This window comes from Geotrypetes seraphini, chromosome 5, assembly GCF_902459505.1.
Source record: "Geotrypetes seraphini chromosome 5, aGeoSer1.1, whole genome shotgun sequence".
NCBI lineage: Eukaryota > Metazoa > Chordata > Amphibia > Gymnophiona > Dermophiidae > Geotrypetes > Geotrypetes seraphini.
The window spans coordinates 112045171-112070740 of NC_047088.1; the positions used below are offsets into that span (position 1 = coordinate 112045171).

Below are 25570 nucleotides of genomic sequence, written 5' to 3' on the forward strand. Positions count from 1 at the left end.
AGCAGGGGACCCAGCTGAAACTTGTCCCTGTTATACCAAAACAAGGAGATGATCACCTGAGGCTACATACAAGATGGAGGGGCTTCCTGACAAAAAACACGAAAATCGCACCAAAAATAACCCCTCCAGGGCCTGTAGCGGCTGGGAAACCTGAACTGTCCCAGCCACTAAAGCAAGTAAGCCAGAATCAGCTGTGAGAGAAAACAGCTCAGAGGAAATCCCCAGCCGCTTTGGCGGTAAGGGAATCCTTTTTACCCTTACCATCGTCAGCTGAGGAAATCCCTCTGTGGGCGGAAGGGGAAGACCAGGCTTCCCTGCAAACCTCTACTGGCTCACAAGTGGGAGCCCTGGACGCAGGCACCCACTGCCAACGAGGCTCCTCCACTACACTGGCCCGAACAGCTGTTTTCAGACCGGCCACGAGTGCCTCGCGTCTGGAGCACAATGAACACTTTTTCCCTTGCAAAGAGTTCATTGCTCCATACGCGACCTAGCTAAGAAAAAAAAATGCTGGTTAGTTGAAAATTTACAGCATATTTAAAGGGAAAGCAACCCTTCAGACCGGCACTGCCTCAGGATTTTATTTTTTTTCACAGAACAGACTCCACTGGCTCTCAAAGTAGTATACCTTGGTTGATTTAGGGGGCAAGGTTACTGCTGAGGCACCTCTAAAAAAATGTTGGGGAGGTGGAGGAATGGGGGAGGGACCCACTCGAGACCTGCCAGGTTTGACACCCCCCGAGGTCGGACGGAACCCCAAACAGGACCCACCCAAGCTCAATCCGGCACAAAAACAGGGACTAGGAGTCCTGAATAAATTCCAACAGCCCTACAGAAGGGAGATGGGTACAACTCACTCACAAATTGATATCAAGTCAAATTGATTAACCAGACCTCAAATACCTAAGGCACTACTTAGTAATTTTTCATGCCCTTACTGGGGTGGTAATTCATCACTGATCTTGGTAAAGTGACATGTGCTCAAATATTTTTATCTCCTTTGTATGTATGCACCAAAAATTATATAAAAAGCTCTAAATACACAAAAATAACCAGCACCCACACAGAATCCAACCCATGGTCCTGCCCATCCTTTAGAACCACTTCTCCCTCATTAGGGAGTGACCTGTGCCACCAGCGAATCCACCTTGGGTGCGACAAACATCTGATGAAAGTCAGTTCATAGTCTTAGCTACCCTCAGAAGGGTCTAGAACAATTCAGCATTGACTGCAATCTAAAATACTAACCTAGACAAACACTTTTTATATAAAACCCTAATAGAGCTTCTAAAGGCTACACTATTGTCTAAACCAGTGTTCTTCAACCTTTTGACACCTATGGACCGGCGGAAATGAAATAATTATTTTGTGGACCAGCACCGGTCCGCGGACCAGCAGTTGAGGAAGACTGGGCTAAGTCGTGCCCATCTCCACCCAATCTCTGCCTCAGACCCCGCCCCCATAATGGTACTAATTGTAACATCATTTTTTCCATTCATTTTCATATATACACACACACAAAATATAATTGTATTAACAGACAGCAGATGTAAATCAATCACTAAATAAAAAACTAAACTAAACTAAACCTTAAGTTTATATACCGCATCCTCTCCATGAAAATAGAGCTCGGCACGGTTTACAAAAGTTTAATAAAGGAAGAGAATAGCACATTGAATTTGGTGGATTGAGAATAGGGGGGGAGGAGAGCGTTACGTTTTTGTGAAAAGACTGGTTTTCAGATGCTTACGGAATAGTTGGAAGGAGACCCGAGTCCGCAGTGGGGTAGTAAGGTTATTCCAGAGCCCTGTAATTCTGAAAAAGAGAGATTTTCCCAATTTTCCTGCATAGAGGATACCTTTTAGAGAGGGGAAGGAAAGTTTAAGTTTTTGTGTGGGCCTGGTATTGTCGGGATTCGGTGAGTTCCAAGATAGAGGGATTAGAGGAGGGAGGATGCCGTGTAGGATTTTAAAAGCTAGGCAGGAGCATTTAAAATGAAACCTGGCGATTATTGGGAGCCAGTGGAGTTTGGACAAAAGTGGAAAGACATGGTCAAATTTACGTTTTGCGAAGATTAGCTTGGCCGCGGTTTCTGAATTAGTTGAAGTCTATGAAGACACTTTTTTGTTAGACTAAGGTAGATGGAATTGCAGTAATCTAGTTTGGAAAGGATGATGAATTGAACAAGGACGGCAAAGTGTTGTTGGCGGAAGCAGGATCTCACTTTCCTCAGCATGTGGAGGCTGAAAAAGCATGATTTTACCAGGGAGTTGAGGTGGTCATTGAAGGAAAGAGAAGAGTCGATGATGATGCCTAGAACTTTGCTTGAGAACTCAAGCTGCAGCATGGCTCCAGAGGGCAGTGCGAAGATGGTGGGCAACTGTTCTAATTTTGGACCGAGCAAGGGAAGTTTCGTTTTGGATTCGTTCAGTTTCATTTGAACAGAGAGGGACCAGGATTGGAGTTTAGTTATACAGGCTGTTATGTTCTGAGAGGTTGGTAAGGTTCGAGTCTGTCTCGAAAAGGACAAGGATGTCGTCAGCATAAGTGTAGATTGTTTCAAGGGAAGATTGATGGAAGATTTTCAGGGAAGACATGTAGATGTTGAAGAGAATAGGGGATAGGGGTCATCCCTGCGGGACTCCACAGGTCGGTTTCCAAGGTGCGGACATGATGCCATTTGTGTTGACAGTGTAAGAGCGGGAACGTAAGAAGTTCGAGAACCATTCTAAGACTGTGGAGTCGATGCCTAACTCAGAAAGTTGATAAATTAGAATATCGTGGTGGATGACATCGAAAGCTGCAGAGAGATCGAATTGTAAAAAAATAAAAGCATTTCCTCTCTGTCCCTCCATGCTGTGCCTTGCCTTCTGGCCTGCCCCCTGGTGTTATTTTCAGGCTGGTCCATGTTGCGATCAACGCGGTGTCTTCGGGCCGACTCCCAGAGTGCTCAGTGTACAAAGCTGTGGGCAGCGGCTCCACGCGCGCGTCCCATGCCTCATCTTGAAGCCTTCCCTCTGACATTGCGACGTCAGAGAGAAGGCTTCCGGTTCAGGCATAGGAGCCTTTTCCCATGGCTTTGTGCACTGAAGTACTCAGGGAGCCGGCCCGAAGACACTGCGTTGATCGCACCATGTCCCAAGTTAGTGCCCCCTTCCTCCATTCCTCCCTCCCTCCCTCCCACCCGAAGCTGCGCCAAAACCTGCCAACCTGCCCAAGCCGACCCCCCCGCTGATCCTGCCACTTGCCCGCTGGCTCCATTTAATTCCCCTCCCCCCCGCTGCTGCCGCAAATCCAAAATGGCCAAGTGCATGCAGTGATTGCATCCACCAGCCCATAAGTCTTCCCCCAACGTCAATTCTGACATTAGAGAGAAGGTCCGCTTGGCTGGTGTCTGGCCTTTTTCGATTTGCGGCAACAACGGGGGGAATTAAATGGAGCAGGCGAGCAGTGGCAGCTGCCAGTGAGCAGACAGGCCGGGGGGGGCAGCGGATATGTGGGTGGGGGGCAGTCAGCCCACGTACCCCCTGGAGTACACGTACCATGTGTTGAGAAATCCTGGTCTAAACTGACTTTGCTGAAATAACAGAGTACCATAAAATTAAAATGAAAGACAATGATATAACCTACTGAAGCCCAAGTTTACCTTATCCCAAGTCTGAATGCCAGTAGATAGGAGTTTTTCTTCCTTTTAGCAGATCCTCACTCACCCCCTCTTCAGGTCAAGGAGCAGCTGAGTTCTGGATTATCTTTTCATAGAAGTGCCTCTATATTGAAAGTGATGTTAGCTACACCTCCTAGATGAGTCACTCTGCACTAATCCTACCCTTTTAGCTTTTTTCTTTAAAAAGTAACACAAGCTCTTGCAACTTAAATGCAAAGAAGACTAAAAGAGAATACAAAGAGAAACTTGCCACAGAGACAAAAATTCATAGTAATAACTTTTTCTAGTGCAATGTGTCTAGTAGTCCTGAATGCTAGTCTCGAACCCACAAGTTGCTTTCAGAATGCTGACATCTTTTCAACTCTGCCTCCTTCTCAGCCAGCTTCTCTTGCCTCTTCAGTTTTTCTTCTGCAAGTAAGTTGCTCAGATGTGTATCTGATCTACTCTGTGGTTTTATTATTATTATTTTTTTTTTTGGGGGGAGGGGGGTTCTGTTGTGTTACGTTTGAGACTTGGTGCCCAGAGATCTCACTCACTTGTTGGTACCTCTGTCTGAAAGAAGACGCAGACTCACACAGTAGAAGTCTGCTGTTAGCAGAATCAGGGGGACAACTAGCTGTAATATTTTTTGAGTTTGGGGGCTGTCTCTTGAGGAGCTGCTCATATCCTTGGCCGGGCTTAATAATGGCCTTGCTGCGTGTTCCTCCCCTTGTTGCAGCATGAGATTTTTTTGATGGTTGAGGCTCAGTCTGGAATTGGTCTGACTGGCAGCCTAAAGACCCATAGGCTGGTAGCACCATAAGAACATAAGCAGTGCCTCTGCTGGATCAGACCACAGGTCCATCCCGCCCAGCAGTCCGCTCCTGCGGCGGCCCAACAGGTCATGACCTGTCTGAATCACCCCTTGGTTTCTCATCGAAGTCCTATCTTCCCATCAAATTCCTGACCCTTTGTCCCCGCACCCCTTTCAGTACCCTACGATCCCTTTGTCCCTCAGGAATCCGTCCAATCCCTGTTTGAATCCCTGTACTGTATTTTGTCTGATCACTTCCTCCGGGAGCGCATTTCATGTGTCCACGACCCTTTGGGTGAAGAAAAACTTCCTTGCATTTGTCTTGAACCTATCCCCCTTCAGTTTCTCCAAGTGCCCCCTCGTACCTGTTGTTCCTCTCAGTCTGAAGAACCTGTCCCTATCCACCCTCTCTATGCCTCTCAGGATCTTGAAGGTCTCTATCATATCTCCCCTGAGCCTCCTCTTTTCCAGAGAGAAGAGACCCAGCTTATCCAGCCTCTCGGCGTATGGGAAGTTTTCCAGCCCTCTTACCAGCTTCGTTGCTCTCCTTTGGACTCTCTCACGTACCGCCATGTCCTTCTTGAGGTGCGGCGACCAATACTGAACGCAGTATTCCAGATGCGGGCGCACCATCGCCCGATATAGTGGCATGATGACTTCCCGCGTCCTGGTTGCGATACCCTTCTTTATGATGCCCAGCATCCTGTTGGCTTTTTTCGACGCTGCTGCGCACTGTGCGGATGGCTTCATTGATGCATCCACTAGCACACCCAAGTCTCTCTCAAGTCCGCTGTCTCCCAGCAGTGCCCACCCCATTTTGTTGTTGAACAACGGGTTCTTATTTCCTATATGCATGACCTTGCATTTCTCAACGTTAAAGCGCATTTGCCATTTGTTTGCCCAGTCTTCCAGCTTGTCTAGGTCCCTTTGCAGGTCCTCACACTCCTCCCTCGTCCTAACTCTGCCGCAGAGTTTGGTATCGTCCGCAAATTTTATAACCTCGCATTTTGCCTCCGTTTCCAGGTCATTGATAAATATATTGAAGAGTAGCGGCCCCAGCACCGATCCCTGCGGCACACCGCTTGTGACTCCCCGCCAGTCAGAATATTGGCCCTTTACTCCGACCCTCTGCAGTCTACCTGACAGCCAGTGCTTGATCCATCTGTGTACATCCCCACCCACCCCATGGTTCCATACCTTCTTAAGCAGCCTTTCATGTGGCACCTTGTCAAAAGCCTTTTGAAAATCGAGGTAAATGATGTCTATGGGTTCCCCTTTGTCCACCTGACTGCTTATTCCCTCAAAGAAGTACAGTAGGTTTGTAAGGCATGACCTTCCCTTACAGAATCCGTGCTGGCTTGTTCGCAGTAAGTCATTTTTCTCGATGTGTTCGTAAATGTTGTCCTTGATCATCGCTTCCACCATCTTCCCTATAACTGAAGTCAGGCTCACCGGCCTGTAGTTCCCGGGGTCACCCCTCGATACCTTCTTAAAGATAGGTGTGACATTCGCCAGTTTCAAGTCCTCTGGCACCTCTCCTGTTCTCAGGGATAGGTTGCAAACATGCTGGATTGTGCCCGCTATTTCCTGTCTTAGTTCCTTTAGAACCCTTGGGTGGATCCCGTCCGGTCCCGGCGATTTGCCGCTTTTTAGCCTGTCTATCTGTTTGAGGACATCCTCCCGACTTACCTCTATATGCTCCAATTTTTCGGCCTGTTCCCCACTCATGAGCTCCTCTGAGTCCGGTATATTGGATGTGTCTTCGCACGTGAAGACCGACGAGAAGAATGTGTTCAACCTCTCAGCTACCTCTTTATCTTCCTTAATCACTCCTTTCCTATCCCCATCATCCAATGTCCCCACCTCCTCTCTCGCTGGTTGCTTCCCCTTTACGTAACTGAAGAATACCTTGAAGTTTTTCGCCTCCCTGGCCAGCCCCTCCTCGTATTCCCTTTTTGCTTTTCTAACCTCTCGGTGGCATTCCTTTTGGCAATTCCTGTGCTCCTGGTGATTTTCCTCCATTGGGTCCTTTTTCCATCTCCGGAAGGACACTTTCTTGTCACTTATTGCCCTCTTTACTTCAGTTGTCATCCAAACCGGGCTTTTTGACCACTTGTTCTTACAGCCTTTCCTGAAACTGGGGATGTACAGGTTTTGTGCTTCCTGCAGGGTGTCCCTGAATAGGGTCCAGGCGCTTCCTACAGTCTCCATCCTAAAGCTGTTCTTGAGCTTCCTCCCCACCATTTCCCTCATAGCAACATAGTTCCCTTTCCTGAAGTTGAGCGCAGTCGATGCGGTCCTCCTCACTATGGGTGTCCCCCTTTCTAATGTGAATCTGATTGCGTTGTGATCACTGTTGCCTAGTGGTCCTCCCACTTCTACCCCTCTTGCAGGCCCCCCCTAATCCGTTAAGGATGAGGTCAAGAGTAGTTCCCCCTCACGTCGGTTCCTTGACTAGTTGTTCCATGAAGCAGTCCCTCATAGCTTCTACGAATTCCGTTTCCCTGTTGCAGTTGGAGTGACCCGTACTCCAGTCTATCCCCGGGTAGTTGAAGTCCCCCATCACTGTTACATTTTCAGTACTGCATTCCTGCTTCAGTTCCGCTTCCAAGTCGTGTCCGACTGCATCCGGCGTACCAGGTGGACGATAATACAGCCCCAGTTTTATGTCTGCACCTTTGGTTCCAGACAATTTGACCCATAGTGATTCCAGCCCCTCTGCCTTTGTCGCCGTATCCATCCTGACCGAGTAGATAGAGTCCTTTATGTATAGTGCTATGCCTCCCCCCTTCTTGTGGGTCCTGTCCCTCCTGTAGAGCTTGTACCCTGGCAGCGCCACATCCCATTGATTGTCCTCTGCCCACCAAGTTTCCGTAATTCCAATTACATCCAGGTCCTCCCCTTTGGCCATGACTTCCAGTTCACCCATCTTGGCCCTGAGGCTTCTTGCATTCGTGTATAAGCACTGTAGGTCCCGGCGTTTGTCCCCCACCTCTGCTTTTACCTGGGCCGCCTTCCCTTGAGTTTCCAGTACTGAGGGCTTGGATTTATCACCAGAGTCCATGGTCGAACCAAACAGCTTCTCCTGCTGGATACGACGAGCCTTCAATGAGCATTTCTGTAACCTAAAACGAGTACAACTGTCTTCTTAATGCTCAGGGCCCAAATCCATCAATGCAGTCAGCAGGCTGTAAAATTGCCTAAAGGCCTCTTCACACTGAAACTTCGATGGAGAGGATTGATGCCTTAATGGAGAGTGGCGATATGATGTAGAATGACATCTCGATGCAGACCTGGAATCGGTACCATGCGGCCTTGGAGTGCTACGCTCAGGCTGGGCTGGTAACAAGGGAGTCGATGTAAGCACCAGTATCAAGTGCAACTTAAATATGTCACCGAGCTCCTTAGGGAAAAACTCATTGAGTTGTTCCCTGAAGATTTGCATCAGTACCCTTGGCTCAAAAGCTGGTAGCATTGGTGCTGCAGGGTGTCGAGGGGTGGGAGACCTCAATGAGGATGCACACCCTGAATGAGACCGATGGCGTCGACACTTGGCCTGCATCAAAGGACTTGATGTTGTAGAGGCCTGTGACCCTTGCTGGGAAGAGGATGGCTTCTTAGCGGGCTCGCCCGATGAAGAAATCATGTCCGATGCTGGATGTCGATGCCAGTACTGAGGGCTTGGATTTATCACCAGAGTCCATGGTCGAACCAAACAGCTTCTCCTGCTGGTTACGACGAGCCTTCAATGAGCATTTCTGTAACCTAAAACGAGTACAACTGTCTTCTTAATGCTCAGGGCCCAAACACTGCAAACACAAAATGTGCAGGTCGGTGATTGAGATAGGGCACTGGCACCAACAGCACTTTTTAAAACCGCTTGAAGGTTTAGACATGGACAGAAAAATCTTGGCAGCAAGTTCAAACTCAATGATGACAAACAAGAAGGAAAAACCACTGAGGTAGGAAAGAGTCCTGAAAGAAAAAAAAAAAAAAAAAAGGGGGTATTTTTTAAAAGCTTTACACAAACCTAAGAAGGATATAAAATAAGACAAGAAAGAAAGCCAAAGGGCCAAAAAAATATAAGAATATTGATAGGAAGGCAACGTGCGTTGGACAGAGTCCAGAAAAATAGCACTTCTTCGCTCCATGGAAAATGAATAATTGAGGTACTGCAAGTTGACATTGGGCAGGAAGGCACTTGCGCAAACATAGTGCAGGCAGTCACAAAATTTTTAAAATTAGGTGGCAGTAACTTTTACCACTGTCCATACTGGGCTCTGTGGATGTCGTCACCCCACACGTGAGAATTTGCTGCCTGCTTGTCCTAAGATAAAGTAGATTTCCTTTGTGACTTCAATCCATATAACAGCTCAAATTTGATCATGTTATGATCACTGTTATCTCTTATATTATGTCCTGTATTCAACTAATATGAAAAAAGATAAAAAAGATCTCTACATATGTTGACAAGGTCCCGCATGAACGACTACTTCAAAAAATTGCGAGCCATGGAATCGAGGGAGAAATACTCACATGGATTAAAAACTGGTTGGCGGATAGGAAACAGAGAGTGGGGGGTCAATAGACACTACTCGGACTGGAAAAGCGTCACGAGTGCCGCAGGGTTCGGTGCTTGGGTCCATGCTCTTCAACATATTTATAAATGATCTGGAAATTGGTACGACGAGCGAGGTGATTAAATTTGCAGACGATACAAAGTTATTCATAGTGAAGACATAGAAGGATTGCGAAGACTTGCTACATGACATAATCACGCTCGAGAAATGGGCTGCGACATGGCAAATGAGGTTTAATGTAGATAAGTGTAAGATGATGCATGTCGGTAACAAAAAATCTTATACATGAATACAGGATGTCCGGTGCAGTACTCGGAGAGAAAGAGACTTGGGAGTACTGGTAGACAAGTCAATGAAGCCATCCGCACAATGCGTGGCAGCGGCAAAAAGGGCAAACAGAATGCTAGGAATGATTAAGAAGGGGATCACAAACAGATCGAAGAAGGTTATCATGCTGCTGTACCGGACCATGGTATGCCCCCACCTGGAATACTGCGTCCAGTACTGGTTGGTGTACATGAAGAAGGACATAGTACTATTCAAAAGGACCCAGAGAAGAGCGACTAAAATGGTTAAGGGGCTGGAGGAGTTTCTGTACAGTGAGAGATTACAGAAACTGGGCCTCTTCTCCCTTGAAAAGAGGAGACTGAGATGGGACATGATCGAAACATTCAAGATAATGAAGGGAATAGACTTAATAGATAAAGACAGGTTGTTTACCCTCTCCAAGACAGAGAGAACGAGAGGGCACTCTCTAAAGTTAAAAGGGGATAGGTTCATTAGAAACCTATGGAAGTTCTTCTTCACCCAGAGAGTGTTAGAAACCTGGAACGCTTTTCCGGAGGCTGTTGTAGGGGAAAACACCCTTCAGGGATTCAAGACAAAGTTAGACAAGTTCCTGCTGAACCAGAACATACGCAGGTAAGGCTAGACTCAATTAGGGCACTGGTCTTTAACCTAAGGGCCACCGCGGAAGCGGACTGCTGGGCACGATGGACCACTGGTCTGACCCAGCAGCAGCAATTCTTATGTTCTTATTCACATGTTTACAATGTTTACAATATCATAAATGTGATAAGATTCACATACACTTAGAACTGGGTAATTCGGCCAAAAGACAAAGCTCCTGTAGCCAAACCCACCACCCAATTACTGTGTATAGAATAGTAACAGAGGTTGAATGAATGCAATATAGTGATTATTCAAAAAAATCTTCAATCAGAAAAAATAATAAGTTTCACTTAACTTTTGGGGTGCAACTGAGTTTGTATTTCACTAAGGCATAAATCTAAAATATCTCCCTCTCTTGATAGTTCCTGGACTGGCTGCTCCAAGAAGCAGTCATTCATTACATCTAGGATTTTACCTCCCTAGCACTCCCTAATGTAACATTTACCCAGTCAATAATGGGATAATTTATGTATAAACTTAATTGGGCAGAATAGAATAATATTGCAACATACTTTTGATGTATTCTCTTCTATTGGGAAGAAGGCAGCAACCAAAACACCTACTCAAAAATGGAGAGAAAAAAAGACCTCACATTTATGTCAAGGAGCTTAACATAACAACCAAAGCTGAAAAGTAAGCTCAGTCCTCATCATAGGTCAAAAAAACCTCCACACTAGGGCAGTGAACATGATATATGCTCCTCATCTTTACCAACAGGAAAAAAAAAAAAAGATATACTGGAATTAAACTCACATGGTACACTGCTGTGTATCAGCATGTGAAAATAGTTGAAGTAATAATCATGAAAATGGTTGAAATATTACAAAAGAACATAATTGCAACGAACAATAAAATACTTAGCTCAAATTCGGCCACTCTTCAGTGAAATCCACAAACAGCATGTGTCTTGAAATCTTTCTTTGTCTAGTGAGTCCAATTCAAACAGCTAATAATAATAATAATAATAACAGTTTATGTACCGCAGTACCGTGAAGTTCTATGCGGTTTACAAAAGAATAAAAGAAGGTACAAATTGATTAAACTTAAGAGATGAAAGAAATTGGTTAATAGGTCAAGAGAACCGTTATTGAGGAGAAAGAGATGTACGGGTCAGCTGTCTAGATACTTCAGGAACAGATATGTTTTTAGGCGCTTCCTGAATTCCTCATACGTAGTGGGCGAAAGCAATTGTTCTAGATCTTTACCCCATAATACTGCCTGATGTGAGAGGTGTTCATGGTGTTTTTTCAGTTTACATCCTCTAACTGGGGGGGAAACGAAGTTCGAGTGTGAGCTTCTCTTGTGTCTGTTGGCTGAGAAGGAGAAAAGGTAAGTTATGTATTTAGGGGCTAGTCCGTATAGTACTTTGAAGCAGAGGCAAGCGAACTTAAAACTTTACGCGTGCTTCCATCGGTAGCCAGTACAACTGCCGGTAGTAAAGTGTCATGTGATCAAATTTCTTTAGCCCGAAGATTAGTCTGACCGCTGCATTTTGCATTAATTGTAAACGTCACATATTCTTTTGGGAAATTGCTAAATAGGCAATGTACTAAGTTACTTAGTACGAGGGATTGTACCAGGATTCTGAATGCTGACATATCAAAATATGATTTGATGGATCTAAGTTTCCAGAGAGTGAAAAAACCCTTTCTGATTAAGGAGTCCATCTGGTCTTTCATGGTTAGGCATTGATCCAGAGTTACACCCAGTATCTTCATGGTAGACTGAATAGGGTAACTAAGTTTATTGATGCATAGTGGTGTTTTGGTGTCAAGTGGGTGTGGTAAAGCAACGAAAAATTTCATTTTTTCTGAATTAAGTTTGAGCTTGAAGTCAGTCATCCATTGCTCCATCAAATTTATAGCTTCTGATGCTTTGGGAATAGTTTCCATGATAGAGTTAGCAAATGGGATGATAATCGTAAAGTCATCTGCATAACTGAATAATTTTATCCCCAGCTGGGTTAATTGCACACCCAGTGAGGACATGTAGACAATGAAAAGCAATGGGGATAGCGGTGACACTTGCGGCACACCGGATGGATTGCTCCAGGTATCGGAGAGATCATAATTGAAACGTACCTGATAAGTACGGGACATAAGGAAGCCACGAAACCAGTTCAACACCTCATCCCTGATACCAATAGCGTCTAGGCATTGTAGCATTTTCCCATGGCAGAGCTCATATCAAATTGCATGATCAGGGCATTGAGGCCCTTGCTAAACAATAGACGCAGATTATCTAGGATAGCCGCAATTACTGTCTCCATACTGAATAAAGGTCTAAACCCAGATTGAGTTTCATGTAGGAGAGAGAACTGATTAAGATATTCCATCAATTGGGTGTGTACCAATCCCTCCATGATTTTTACAATAAATGGAAAGGATGCTACTAGTCTGGTAGTTGGTTATTAGAGCTGATGATTCTTTACTATTTTTTAGGATTGGGGTTATTATTATGTGACCATTGTTAGTGAGGAACTTTCCATTTTTTAGGTTATGGGCTAAGTAGTGTAGCAACGATAGTTTAAATTCTAATGGCGCCGCTTTCATAAAGTCCAGAACGCAATATGATTTAGAGTATTTGTTATATAGTTTGGTAAAATTATTCCATTCTAAGTCTTGAAAGGAACTCCAGATCATATCTGCTGGTATTTCATTTCCTTGTATGTTAGCTATTTGATGATCACTGGGATCATTTGTTAGACAGTTGTTTCTTAGGTTTTTAATTTTTGAATCAAAATCGCTTGTCCGGACCTTTTGCCATGCTCAATAAAAATACTTTGAAAAAAAAAAAAAAAAAAAATGCAGTGCTAAATCATTCGCAGAGGGTAACTTAATGTTATGTACGGGTAGAGTGTGGCGAGTGGTGTCAAATAAATTTGTGATCAAGTTGAACAACTCTTTTGTATTGATTCCTTGTGAACCATTGCAAGATAAGTTGATTTTGGTAGAGTAGAATGCTTTACGTTTATCTTTTATCAGTTGTTTGTAGCTTTTTATGTTGGCTCTCCATTTGTTACGGTCTGCCAATTCCCCTGCTGTGTTCCAAATTCTTTCCAGTCGTCTAGCTAGTTGTTTCATTTTTAGAAGTTCGGTGTCGAACCATTTGTTATATTTATTTGCACTGCTTTTGCTATTATGTTTAAGGGCAATTTTATCTAAAATGGATTTGCTGGTTGTCGTCCAGTGATCTCAGAAATTGACTCCTTCATCTATCTCCGCTTGCAGTTCATACTGTGACCAGTATTCTTCTGGATTAATATAACCTCTTGTGTGATGTTCTCTTTTTATCATCGGACGTGTTTTAGATTTTCGATGAGACCTGATTAATGCTCCTTCCTCTTCCCGTATATCCAACTTTAACTGCTGATGCCCCAACAGGAGAACCCTGTTTCACTTAAATTATCACCAGGGGTCAATCTGTATATACCATCCAAGAAGAGAGCATTCAATTTCACAAACGAGTCATCAGGGGATCAATATGCACACATCATATTAAGCCACCATCTGAAGAACTCTCTATGAGACCCAACTATATAGTTATGCAAGGGCTATGATGAAAAAACACACAGACATGGCCAATTCATGTCATCACTGAAGATGCTCCATTATAGAACATCCTCCATTCAATGGATTGGTTCAAACATGTGGGAATGATTGATTGTAAATTAAAGGCAGACTTGCACGGTCTGTGTCTGTATATGGCCGTTTGGTGGAGGATGGGCTGGGGAGGGCTTCAATGGCGGGGAGGGTGTAGATGGGCTGGAGTAAGTCTTAACAGAGATTTCGGCAGTTGGAACTCAAGCACAGTACAGGGTAAAGCTTTGGATTCTTGCCCAGAAATAGCTAAGAAGAAAAAATTTAAATTGAATCAGGTTTGGGCAGACTGGATGGACCATCTGCTGTCATCTACTATGTTACTATGTATAAAGATCCATCGTTGTTCTTTCTGGCATAAATGTATGTGATTTTGCTTCTGCGGGTCACTGTGACCCGCCTTGGGAAAGGAAGGGTATAAATAAATAAATATAAATACAAATATCGCTTTATTACCCCAGTGAGCCATCACTTGTTCCAATACTCAACATCTAAAGGCTGCAAATCTATGTTGCTTGGCTATACATTGTCTGCCAACGATTCCATTAGTGTTTTAGCCGAGATACAATGTTGATGTTCTGTTAAACTGATGCATAGCTGCTGTGATGTCTGCCCCACATTATAGAGACCACAGAGACCGATGAGCAGATATATTGCAGGATGTGCAGGAAGTATTAGCAAGGAAATTAAATGTTTTGGTTTTATAACGGTAAAAGTAGGACCCCTCCAGCATCACTGGGCAAGCCATATATTGACCACATTTTCAATGAACTGAGAATGCCACCCTCCTCATCTATTCCCGAGTTCGAATTTCAAATGGACAGTCATTCAAGTTCATATTCTTACTGTAAATCTAACATTCAAATCTCTCAATAAGAACATAAGAATAGCCTTACTGGGTCAGCCCAATGGTCCATCAAGCCCAGTAACCCATTCTCACAGTGGCCAATCCAGGTCACTAGTACCTGGCCAAAACCCAAAGCACAGCAACATTCCATGCTACCGATCCAGAGCAAGCAGAGGCTTCCCCCATGTCTCAACAGGAAATCCTCCAGGAATTTGTCCAAACCTTTCTAAAAACCAGCTACGCTATCCGCTTTTACCACAACTTCTGGCAACGCGTTCCAGAGCTTAACTATTCTTTGAGTGAAAAAATATTTCCTCCTATTGGTTTTAAAAGTATTTTCCTGCAATTTCATTGAGTATCCCCTAATCTTTGTAATTTTTGACGGAGTGAGAAATCAATCCACTTGTACCCGTTCTACTTCACTCAGGATTTTGTAGATTTCAATCATATCTCCCCTCGGCCGTCTCTTCTCCAAGCTGAAGAGCCCTAACCTTTTTAGTCTTTCCTCATGAGCCAATAAAATACCTAAATAACATTCAATTGATCCAACAACTTTAGGAGTGTGAGATGTATATTTCATCACAAACATTATCATATTGTGCTGAATTTCTTGCTCTCTTTGTTGTAACAAATAGTCTCTATGATTCCACCAGGCACTTTTTGCTGCTTTCTCAACTGTTGTTCTCGGATAGCCTCTATTGTACAATCTATTAATCAACTCCTTGGCTTTATCATTATAATCTTCAACAGTGGAGCACAACTTTCTGTATCTCAAAAATTGTAAAGGGAAGATTCATCTTAGAATGGATAGGATGGAGGGGCGCTGCTGAGCCTACGTGTGATGGCAGCCTAACTGTGGAGTTCCTACACCCGTTCCTGTAATTGTAATCGCAGCGCAGCACCGGCGTCCAAAATCGCTGACACTTTACAGATTAGGAAAGAGCTAACGTTTCTGCTTCAGAATCGCTAAGTTTGGAATGAGCATGGCTGAAAAAAAGGTAAATAAACGGCACAAACCCGATCCCCCGTCGCCATCGAAAGTTCCGTTGCCGGGATCTGAAACCGGAAGTACCGCCGAAATACTCGCTGAACTTCGCGAGTTGAAAAACCTGGTCACTGACACTAAAACAGCTACGGAAGAAATAAATGACAAATTAACTTCCCTCACTGCAGACCTCTCTCAACTGCAAACGTTGAGTGCTGTCTCTGGAAGGCAAAATGGAGGTTACCACACAGCACGTGGCTGACCTCAGAGCTCAGACCCGGCGCATTGCTTATCTGGAGACAGAGCTTGAAGATAATAATAACAGATTTCGTCGATGCAACATACGTCTCCTTGGACTTCAGGAAGGGACTCATGACCGTGACCTGATCAAACACCTAGAGGAGCTGATACCAAAACTACTGGACCTCACTTTCCAGCATGACTTTGAAATCGAGAGGGCACACAGAGTTCCTTCAGCAAAAAACCCCAACGACCGCTACCCAAGACCGGTAGTCCTCAAGCTCCTTCGCTACCAACATGTGCTAGACATCATGCAGCGTGCCAAAATCAGAGCTCCTGTTAAACACGAGGGATCCACCATACTTTTTCTACCGGATCTGAGCAAGACCACTGCAGCGAAAAGAAAGAAATTGCTCTCATACCGGCCGCAGTTGAAACAATTAAATGCAAAATTTGGCATGCTTTATCCGGCCAGGATGAGAGTGACTCTCAATAATCAAACAAAAGACTTCACCAACCCTGATGATCTCGCTGCCTTTATTGAGCTGAACTCCCCCACTCCTATCCACCAGGTTTGACTGACATGCTGTTAGGTCAATTTGATCTAGCCTGACTGTTTTCCACTATTTGCTGCCTGCACTAATTCATAAGATTTCAATTGCTTGTATTAGACTTAATCCTAATGTAATGATGTTTCATATAAGGGTGCTCTATAGGAGCTGCTGTTTTTCACTCACAGCGCATGCGTGCTTTGTAATGCTTGACTTTAGGTCATTTCATGGATATTATGGTCCCATATTATTTCAGTTCATAGAGTTTACTAACATGTACCTTTTCCCCAGGGTCACTAATAACAAAAAATGTGGACACTGTATTAAAGAGAGATGGTATCAAATACTCTGTTAATCACTGTGTCATAAGGAATGTCCCTTAAATGCATTTCCCTTAATACTAAAGGGCTAAACAATGCGATCAAACTAAAGAAAACACTGCTATGCCTAGACCAACACAAACCTGATGTCATTATGCTTCAAGAGACTCGTCTGGACACGATAGCCTCTGATAAAGTTCGCTTTGGCTGGGCCCTGCCGGCATTTTATTCACTGGCCATAGAGAAGAAAGGGGCTGTCATGATCTTGATCCGTAACAAACTGGATCTCACAGTCATCTCCTCCTCACACGACTTACATGGCAGGTGGGTCAGGGTTGCCATTACGTGAGGTGGCCAGAAGATTACTTTATTCAACTTGTACGGACCTAACATGGACAACCCAGAATTCTTCAGTGAAATCGTCACATCTGCATTACTGGACTCTGATTCCCACCTAATCGTGGGTGGTGACTTTAACATGGTTTTGAATCCAGAAATTGACAGAAATTCCCAATACAGATACAAAAAAATCGAGAACGTGGTTTGCTCTCCAACATATGATTACGGATCTTCACCTGGTTGACATCTGGAGATCGGTCCACAACTCTGAAAAAGCTTATACATTTTATTCTAACCCTCATATGTCTTACTCGAGAATAGACTTCTTCTTGCTGAATACGACATTATGCGACTCAGTTTCTTCCGCTGAAATCTTGCCCATATCGGTTTCGGACCATGCAGCAATAACCCTTCAGATCAACTGTAAGGCAATACAGAAGTCTCACCGTCAATGGCGCTTTGACTCCTCCTTGCTTCAAGACCCTCAATTTAACTTAAGCATCCGTAAGGCTATAGAAGAATACTTCACTTACAACACCCCGGAACAAACTTCCTGGATTGTATGCTGGGACGCCTTTAAAGCTTATATCAGGGGCGTCATCATTGCATTGGCGACCCGTAAACATAAAATTCAGTCAGAATGCATCCTAAAATTGGAGAAAGACATCAAGAACCTGGAAATGAATCATCAACAAGACCCTACAGACATCCCTACCCTCACTAAATTATCGAAGGCTCGATATCTTTATAACTCCGCACTCAGTAAAACAGCAGCAAAATCAGTGTTCCAACAGTTGCCTCATATTTTGCTGATAACAACAAGTGCGGACACTTGCTGGCCTCTTATCTCAACAAAAGAGAAAATAAAAAGTACATCACCGCCATTGAATTGGACAGTGGAGAAGTCTTAACCACCAACCAAGAAATCTCACTGGCCTTTAAAAATTTCTATGAGAACTTATATACTTCAGAATTAGAGGACAACGCCCCTGCTTCACAGTTTTTGGATGATCTCCCTCATCCCACCTTATCACAGGAAGATAACACACAACTCGACGAACCTTTGACCCTAGCAGAGCTCACCATGGCGATAGAATCCATGGCACCCCACAAATCACCTGGGCCTGACGGGTTAACCGTCGAGTTCTACAAAGAATTTCAGGATCTAATTAATCCCTACTACTTACAATTTCTTCACCACATCATTAATACGGGGCAGATACAAGGATCATTCACTGAAGCAAATATTATTATTCTCCCAAAACCTGATAAAAACCCACGATCGGTAGCAAACTATAGACCACTCTCTCTCATAAATGTGGACGCAAAGATCTACGCTAAACTCATATCCAACAGACTACAAGGAGTCATACCCAAACTGATCAAAACAGACCAGAGTGGATTCATTACGGGGAGATTCTCTACAGATAACACGAGAACATTTTCACACATCATTGCTCAGTCTCAGGATCGACATCAAGATCTTCTTGCGGTGGGATTGGACGCAGAGAAGGCCTTTGACCGCGTGGAATGGGCCTTCTTGTTTCGAGTACTGGAATGGTTTGGATTCTCTGTAGACTTTATTCGAAAGGTCAAGATCCTCTACTCCTCACCGTCCACCAGAACTTTTATCAATGGCACTTTGTCCTCCATATTTCATCCATCACGTGGCACCAGGCAAGGATGCCCTTTATCCCCCTAGCTGTTTGATTTGGCATTGGATCCTCTACGCCTCACAATCCGCGAAAACAAACTCATTGAAGGGTTCAAATCCAAGGTTTCGGAGACTAAAATATCAGCATATGCCGATGATATACTTCTTTATATAACTCCTTCTTCATTTCCTCACTTAATAACATCAATCCAGAAATACTCAGACCTGTCTGGTTATAAATTGAACATGAGCAAGACGGTGGTCATGCCTCTTAAGTGCCCTGAGGTTAAACCTGATGTAGAACAATTTGGTGTACAATGGTCAGCTACAAAAATGAAATACTTGGGAGTCTACTTTGGACCATCCTTAGAGAAGACAATACAACTCAACTCTGACTACTTGTTACAGATTGCCCGACATACCAGCTCCGCGTGGACCCCCCTCAATCTATCATAGTGGGGCAGACTGGAATCGATACGCATGACGATTGCACCAAAAATTAACTATGTCTTGAGCATGTTGACGTTTTACCTACCTCGCTCTTTTTATAAGGTGTTGGACTCCATCCTTACACAATACATCTGGAATAAGAGACAACCTAGAATTGCTCTTGATAAACTCAAATTAGAGAAAATGGATGGTGGAGTAAATTTCCCAGACTTCCACAGATACCATAGTGCCTTCATTATACATCATTGGAATCAGGGTCATAATAATAATGAACTCAGATCCTCAGACCAGCCAGGATGGATCAACCTGGAACATCTTTTATACGGCAAAGCTCGCATGAAATCCCTTCCTGGTCACACCCTATCTCGCCTGGATAAAAGTGACCGCATCCTCATGTCATATAAAACTGCACTACAAGTATTAGAATCCACATTAACTCATAGTTGGGAGCAATCTTCACTTATACCGATTTGAAACAACCAGAGATTTCTAATTCAATCCAAACCATTCACTTAGTCACTATGGCAACAAAGTGGCATAGAGTCAATTAAGGATTTGACGAATGACACTGGCTGGATGTCCTTCCACGAGCTTTCAACTATTCGGGGTATTCCTACAAACCAGTTTTATGCATGGATGCAACTCACACACTGTATACGTGCTACTATTCCAGACCCAAAGGCTCTTGCTGATAAACCCAGCATATGCACATTGATAGATAAGTCGTTTGCATTGAATGGCAAAGCATCCTTCTGGTATAAGATGATGCAGCGGTACACAGGAAAAACCTTGCCCTCTGCACTCAAATGGCAACATGTATTAAAATTGCCTTCTGATGCCATAGACTGGACTATTGTGCGGTCAACACTATTTAAATCCATCAGATCTGCATCGATATTACAATCCATCTTCTTTATGCTCCATCGTGCTATATGGACTCCCATGCGCTCACATAAAATTAATCCCACCTCGTCATCTAACTGCTGGTCCTGTGACAGTAGCGATGGCTCGCTGGAACATCTGCTATTTAACTGTAGACATCTAGATATTTTCTGGAAAAAGGTTTGGGATACCATATGTACCATCTTAAACATTTCAGAACCACTCACACTTAGAATACTCATTCTTATGTCCCAAGGTCTTGTCTCACCCCTAGATAGGGATAAGGGCCGTCTCTTGACTATCATGCTGTCCATAGCAATTCAAACTGTCCTATTTTGCTGGAAAAATTTAGATAAAGTTGTATATCATGCTTGGTGGAACACCCTGTGTCTTCACGGTAAATACGAACAGGTAATAGCAGAAAAAGGAACGCCCTTAACAAGTATAAACATGTTTGGTCTCCTTTACATGACTATTGTTCAAATGTGTAAATATCTTAATGATACTTCAATTACATATCTATATAGATTCCCATTTTCACATTGACCTGCCCGATATGTACCATCATTGACATGTTATTATTATTCATACATTCAAGTTCCTGTTGTATTTGTATGCATTACAAACCTTCTCAAAGGTACTCTATTGTTCACTGTTTATGGACCATATACTCTGTAATTTTGTGATCTTTTTGTTCTGTATATATGAAAATCAATAAAAATTATTGAACTGAAAAAAAGAATGGATAGGATGCATACTTGAAAAATGCAATAGGATATTCCATTATGTAGGTTTTGTGTATACCGAGGAGGAACAACTGTCCCCCTCAAAGAAAATTAATATAGCCAAAAAAGCAATGCATTCAGTATTATAATATAAGTCAAAGCGGATGGTGTTATGACAAATTCAAACTCCCCACAAATCTTCCGAGTAGTAGTACCAATCCAAATTAAAAATATATTGTCTATTTATCGCCACAAACCCTTGACATACTGAAACCATACAGAGCTGTACACCCATTTCTTTTCAAAATCCATCATACACAGGTTGGCAATGGAGGGCATAAAAGCTGCCCCCATTGCTACACCCTTCTTTTGCATAAAGTATGCTCTTTGAATAAGAAATAATTGTTGGTCATAGCCAGTTCAGTGAGATATAAAAAAAAAAATATCGGTTGGAACTAATTGAACTAATTTATTGTTGGTTGGAATTATGTTCTTTTGTAATATTTCAACTGTTCTCATGAGTACTACTTCAACTATTTTTACATGCTGATACACTGGATATAAACTTGCATATCTTTTTTTTTGCCTGTTGGTGAAGGAGGAGTATATATCATGTTCACTGCCCTACTTTGGAGCATTATTTTTTTTTTACCTATGATGAGTGAGCTTACTTACTTTTAGCTTTAGCTGTTATGTTGACATAAACGTGAGGGTTTTTTTCTCCACTTTTGGACAGGTGTTTTGATTGCTGTCTTCTCAATAGAAGAGAATAGATAAAAAATATGTTGTGATAATTGAAGTCACCCAATATTATACCATTGCCCAATTTGCCCGCTTTCCTAATCTCTGTAAACATTTCCTCATCTGTCTGTTCATTCTGTCTTGGTAGACGGTAGAACGGCCCTACTACTATGTTCCCCGAAAATAAGACACACTGTCTTATATTAATTTTGGGCCCAAAAAGGCACTAGGTCTTATTTTTGGGGAGGTCTTATTTTTTTTCATGTACAATGATTATCTCTCCCTGCCTCTCCTCCACCCCAATTCTTCCTATTTCCTTTTTCTCCACCACATGTGCAGCATCTTTCCTCCCCTCTCACCCATCCCCTTGTGCAGTATCTTTCTATCCATCCCCCCTCCTTCCCATTCCCCTGTAAAGCAGAACCCTTGCAACCTATATCCCTCCCTCCCCTTGTGCAGCAGAACCCTTGCAGCTTCTATCACTCCCTTCCTCCAATCCTCCCGTGAAGCATCCCTCCCAACCCCCACCGTACCCCCCTCTCCTTGCTGACTCTTTAATCTCTCCCACCCATCCGAACCCTGACCACGAGACTGAAATATAGTATCTTATAACAAACTGCATTGTTGGCAACATAGGCCCCATCGTGGCTTTCTCACGCCTGGGCATTTCTCTGCCGCGTTGCTGACGACGGCATCAGGAACGCGGCAGAGTGCTCTGGTGTGAGAAAGCCACGATGGGGGCCTGTGCTGCTGATGATGCGATTTGTTATAAGATACTGTATTTTGGTTTCAGGGTCGGGGTTCAGATGGGTGGAAGAGATGGAAGGGTCACGGGGGGAAGCGCTGCTGCCGCCGACAACTAGGGTTTATTTTCAGGGGTAGGGCTTATATTAAGACCTACCCCGAAAATCATGCTAGGGCTTATTTTCGGGGTAGGTCTTATTTTCGGGGGAAACACAATAGTATACTCCTTCACTCTTTACATGGAATTTCTATCCATAAAGATTCCACACTGTTTCATGCAAAATGTTTATTTTGTTTGACTCAAATTCCCTCTTTAACATATAGCGCAACCTTCCCCTTCCAAATGTGATCTACTCTATCATTGTAGTCTATAATTTGTACTCTGGTAACATAGTGTCCCACTGACTGTCCTCCTTCCACCAGGTCTCCGAGATGCCTATACATGTACCTCTTCATTTAGTGCGATGTACTCTAACTCTCCCATCTTATTTTTTAGGTTTCTAGCATTTGTATACGGGCGCTTCAAGTTGTGTTTTTTCCTTGCCTCTAAAAGCTGCTTATAAGTTGACAGGAATAATTTGCAACCTTTACCCTGCTCTCCCCTTAAACATTCCCGGCTTTCTTTCACCATTATTAAAACCTCTCTACTAGGATTCCCTATATGTTGTTTCACTAATATCCTTCAAGGATAGCCACACTGACTGTGTGCTCCTGGGCAACTGTCCCACTATTTTAGTTTAAAAACTGCTTTATTTCCTTTGTAAATGTTAGCACCAGCAACCTAGTTCCATCCCAATTAAGATGAAGTCCATTCTTTCAGAATACCATACCACTCTGCCTATAGGTATCTTGACTTCTATTCACTTTGGAACTCTGAGTTCCAGCTATACTTATTCCTCTTTCTAGAAATTCCTTCAGACCTGGTTGTACACTCAAGCTTTTGACCCACACCCTTCTGCTCCTCTGTCTCATTGTGTTTTCTGGCCAATGCCCAAAGTGTGTGCACCCCACTACTATTGTACTCTGTTAGCATGTTTCTGGATTCTTAACTATTCTCTACCTGTAAGCTCTTTGGGATGCTCTCTAATTTTTCTATTAAATCATTTGGTCTTGCACAAGTCAGAGTCTGCTGTCTCTTCCTTGGAAATTTGGAAAACAATATGACCTTCTGTTTCTTTTCTCCTTTCCTCTCCATAAAACCCTCTATTTATGTCACATGTAGTCCTTCACCTCTCTTCTCTATCCATCATATGCAACCTTCCAGTTTCTCAACCCTGCCCATCCCTCTGCATCTCACATCCTCAACCTCATAACTTTTCATAGAATCCAAAGCTTCTCTTCCCATAATTACCTATGTTTAATTGCCTTCCCATAATTACCTATGCTATTGCTGCTCCTACTGAAGCCCATGGCTCATTTTTACCAAATATATATTATCCCGAGTGGTCTTTAAATGCAATTTCCCGAGTGGTCTTTAAATGCATTTTTACCATATCCAGGTCTTTGTACTGGCTACATCAGTTGTATTTACATTCTCACAGCAAAAGATGCTGGCAGAAGGTTATTGTATTACTCCAGTGTAGTACTGCATCAGAAAATGAGCTTTGGCCCATTTTTGCAATATAACAGAAAAAGTTAATCCATTAATGGTTAATGTCTAACAGTACTTTTAAAAATATTTTAAAAAGAGAAAGAGGAGAGGGGTACCTTTTAAGGAATACTTGTGTCCAGAGGAGGAATGGACTTGCACAAATTTGGAACGATTTTCCAAGAGCAGCTTGTTATCCATTTTCACAGCCTGCTGAAACATGTAGTCATAGAACTGTTCTCTGACAAATCCTGGACTGGCTATCAGCACACACTTGACCACTAAGGGGAAGTATATTAAACCAATTAGAAATCGGAAAGCAAGGGAGAGAACAACACAGAGAGACAGCCAGAGAGACAAATGGTGCAGCATCTTACCATCAAAGTTTATGTGCCTCAGGATCCCCTGCATGACCTGATCATAAAACCTATCCAGAGCCTGCCAGAAAGAGAGGACAAATATAACTGACTGACAGTATTACTATACCAAGGTTCTTCTGTGCATAATTATTTTGCCAAGGCTGAGCTTCAAGAGATTTTTCTCACAGTTCGTTGCCGCGATCCTATCAGGCTAAGTGTTCGTTTGCGGTTTTATTTGAAACCTTATCCACCTGGGACCCCTGATGAAGGCATGTTTACCGAAACACGGACCGTGTCGGGTCCCTTGGTATGGTACAAGGTGGTAACATTAACCGCATTTATGATCTTGATTTAAATAAATTTAGTCTGCAGTTCTCTTTTGTTTTTTAATTATTTGGGGGGTAATTCTATAAGAGTACCTAAGCAGGGAAGGCAAATATATTGCACCTATTGTATTAAAGGAAACAGCATGCACAAAGGCTGTACATCAATTAAAATTTTTAATCATGCGATTAATTGCATAAAGTGTCCCCTCCCATTTCCTCCTGTATTGTGCAAGATTGCATATCTCAAAACCGACACATTTTAATTCAATTGTCCCACAGAACGGTGGTATATAAAATCCCATTACCCCCTTACCAAGCTAAAAATAAAATAATTTTACCTTTGTTGTCTGGTGATTTTAACTTTCTAATCATCTCGTTCCACATCTCTGGTTCTGTCTCCCTGTGCTCTATCTATTCACTCTTTTTTTATCTCTTCTTCCTGCCCTATATTTATCTTTCATAATCAACTTCTTCCATTTTTCTTCCTTCTTTTCAAATCTGTCTAGTTTCCATCTCAGATACATAGTATGATGGTTCATTGAATTGTAAGAACAGCATTAGCTTCATATCTATGTTATCTGAATGTTCGTTCATACTGTCATTATGGTATTATTTGTATCATACTAACATTATAATATTTGTTATCCGATTGTTCTACAATGCTGTTTAACATTTATATTTTTGATACTGTATCATGTGGGACCTATTACTAGGTTTCAATTTGTCATTTCCAAAGTTTACCTCATTTTGTATTTATGCTTATGGAATATTTGGTCATTTTATTATGCTGGTATGAAAAGGTAAAATTATGTTCTTACCTGTTAATTTTCTTTCCTTTAGAAGCAGCAGATGAATCCAGAGACAAGTGGGATAGCTCACATCGACCAGCAGGTGGAGATAGAGAAACTGATTAACACTTGGTCTTATAGACTGGTGTTCCTCCTGTCCATTCAGTTATGCTCCTTGCCCAAGCATCCAAAGATAGGAGAATGAGTATCCAAAAAACTTCTTTCCAGTAGCGAATGTTTAAATAAGAAATGTAAGAATACAATTACCAACAATACCCCAACTGAAAAAATTCCACCTAACACACAGACAGATAGTCCACAGGGGTGGGGCTCTGGATTCATCTCCTGCTTCTAAAGGAAAGAAAATTAACAGGTAAGAACATAATTTTACCTTCCTTAGCATAGCAGCAGATGAATCCAGAGACAAGTGGGATGTAGCAAAGT

The 25570-nt window shown here is 42.9% G+C and overlaps 1 protein-coding gene across 3 annotated transcripts in view; it reads right to left on the minus strand.

The window, feature by feature from the left end:
* The window catches only part of PELO (pelota mRNA surveillance and ribosome rescue factor), a 162385-nt gene that overhangs the window by 110918 nt on the left and 25897 nt on the right, over positions 1 to 25570 (minus strand). For all 3 annotated transcript variants that reach the window (XM_033946447.1, XM_033946448.1, XM_033946449.1), the window contains 2 exons: positions 24031 to 24091; positions 23773 to 23934 (listed from right to left, as the gene is read on the minus strand). In XM_033946447.1, the coding sequence (XP_033802338.1) occupies positions 23773 to 23934; positions 24031 to 24091 (223 nt within the window). The remainder of the gene's footprint in view (positions 1 to 23772; positions 23935 to 24030; positions 24092 to 25570) is intronic.